The sequence below is a fragment of the Nuphar pumila genome, chromosome 14, assembly GCF_984573655.1.
Source record: "Nuphar pumila chromosome 14, dmNupPumi1.hap1.1, whole genome shotgun sequence".
Taxonomy (NCBI): domain Eukaryota; kingdom Viridiplantae; phylum Streptophyta; class Magnoliopsida; order Nymphaeales; family Nymphaeaceae; genus Nuphar; species Nuphar pumila.
Window position 1 is genome coordinate 17,623,640 of NC_143262.1, and position 2,013 is coordinate 17,625,652.

Sequence of the window (2,013 nt, forward strand, 5' to 3'; positions counted from 1 at the left end):
TGAGAAAAATCACCAACTTTCCCAAGTTTGCAAACGCACCCTTTGAAAATTAGCTATAGTGAAGTTTATGTGCATGTTTTAAATCCTCTGTGCGACTTTTTTAAATATGCTGGAAACTTAGTGCGTTTTTCGAAAATTACCAAGAAAAGCACGACCACACTTGAACTTTAAAAGGACGAATGCGTGACCTCCCTGTTTTCATTTACAGCTCTCTCTCTCTCTCTACTGTCATCCTCTGTTTTTCGCAGCAGAAATTGATTGCGGCTGTCTCTCGCTGGCATAACCCTTTGCTCTCACTTTCTCTCTCTACTCATCTTAAGACGTCAAGATGTCTCCCTGTCTCACTGTTGCTCACTTCAATTGTTCCAACCTCCAAACACCTCTCTGCAGCTTTTGAGTCTTTCTCAGCAGACAGCAACACCACCACCATCGCCATCCCCCCTCTCTCTCTCTCTCTGCGAGTTGATATATATATATATATATATTACTAGAAAGGATGGAAAGATGGAGGTCGGAAACGAAAGAGGGAACGTTTTCGAGAAACCCATCCTTCTCCTCTGCTCTCCTTGACGCCATCTACAGATCCACGGAAGACACCGACGGCGAGCTCTGTCTCTACCGGAGGACCACCACCACCATGCGGGATAGGATCAACAGCGACGAATGCGCGTCGAAGCGAGCCCCACGTCTCGATAAATGGACTACTCCCCACGAGAAGAAAGCAGTCGAGAAGCTCGTCCTCCGCCGGAAGGCCTCGGAACTCGGCGTCCTCGACGCCGGACGGTATCCTTCCGGCCGCAGGTACAACCCGAAATCCACAACTGTCACTACTACCCCCCATTTTTCCCGCCACCGTTCCCAACCCACCACTTCCTCCTCCGAGACCGAGTCGGTATTCTACCCGAGACGGGGAAAGCCCCACCCTCCTCCGGTGGTCATCCCGCCGAAGAAGTACCAATCGGAGACCGAAGAGTTCGCGAAGAGCCGAGGAATTCGCTCGTCGAAGCTCTACAACGAACTGAAGAAGGTGAAGCAGCCCATCTCTCCCGGAAGCCGAATCGCCAACTTCCTCAACTCCCTCTTCTCTACCGCCAAGAAGCCCAAGCTCTCCTCCTTCTACGCCGCCGTCTCGCACGTGCGAAGCGACCACCACCACTCCCCCTTCTTCGCAGACACGTGCGACCGGTCGGGATACTCGTCATCCACCACCACCACCACGACGCCGTCGTCGAGGTCGTGCCTGAGCAAGACGCCGTCGACAAGGGGGAATAACACGGTGAGGAGGTCAGTGCGGTTCTACCCGATGAGCGTGATCGTCGGGGAGGACTCCCGACCGTGCGGCCACAAATGCCTCTACGTCTCCGGCGAGGCGGCGGCGGAGAAGATGGTGGCGCCGCTGACGAGCGAGAGGGTGAGGGAACGGGACCTCATCGCCGAGTACCAGAGAAAACTGAACGACGACGATGGGAGCGACGACGATGCGTCAAGTTGCTCGAGCTCCGATCTGTTCGAGCTGGAGAATCTGACGGCCGTGGGGTTGAAGGAGCTTCCCGTCTACGAAACCACCAGCCTCGAGACAAACCACGCCATCGCCAGGGGGTTAATTCTGTAATTACGGGTCGAAATCGGGGGGCTCCTCTCTTGGTGGAAAATAGTTTATTTTCCGTTTTTACTTTTTTATCTCTTCTTTTGTGGGCTTGTGCTTGGGGATAAAAATTGCTGGTAGGAATAAATCGGGGTATTTTCTGGGGTTTATGGAAGAGGGTTTTAAGGTTTTGATCATAATAATTTGCATCTCTCTCTTGTTCTCTAAGGTTTTTATGCCTGATTTGGTTGATTCTCATGCGAAGGAAAAGCTTTTCATGAGAACCGAGTACAGATTTCTAAAAATTCTGCGTTCCTATATGAAAGTTTTCATAAGAGGAGGTAGGAAAGGATTTACACTTGTGCCAGAAAAAAAGCACTTTTCTCGCCCTGGCTATTTGACTTTTCTTTCATATGGTATACTCTCTC

At 51.2% G+C, this 2,013-nt stretch overlaps 1 protein-coding gene across 1 annotated transcript; it reads left to right on the forward strand.

The window, feature by feature from the left end:
* Positions 1-243: 243 nt before the first annotated feature.
* LOC149816527 (protein BIG GRAIN 1-like B) lies at positions 244-1,732 on the forward strand. The gene has a single exon (XM_089987918.1). The coding sequence runs from the start codon at positions 497-499 to the stop codon at positions 1,610-1,612; it is 1,116 nt and encodes a 371-aa protein (XP_089844044.1). The 5' UTR covers positions 244-496; the 3' UTR covers positions 1,613-1,732.
* The last annotated feature ends 281 nt before the right edge of the window (positions 1,733-2,013 follow it).

Excerpts from the sequence above, each read along its gene's own strand:
- LOC149816527 (XM_089987918.1), top strand. The coding sequence starts at position 497 with ATGGAAAGATGGAGGTCGGAAACGAAAGAGGGAACGTTTTCGAGAAAC.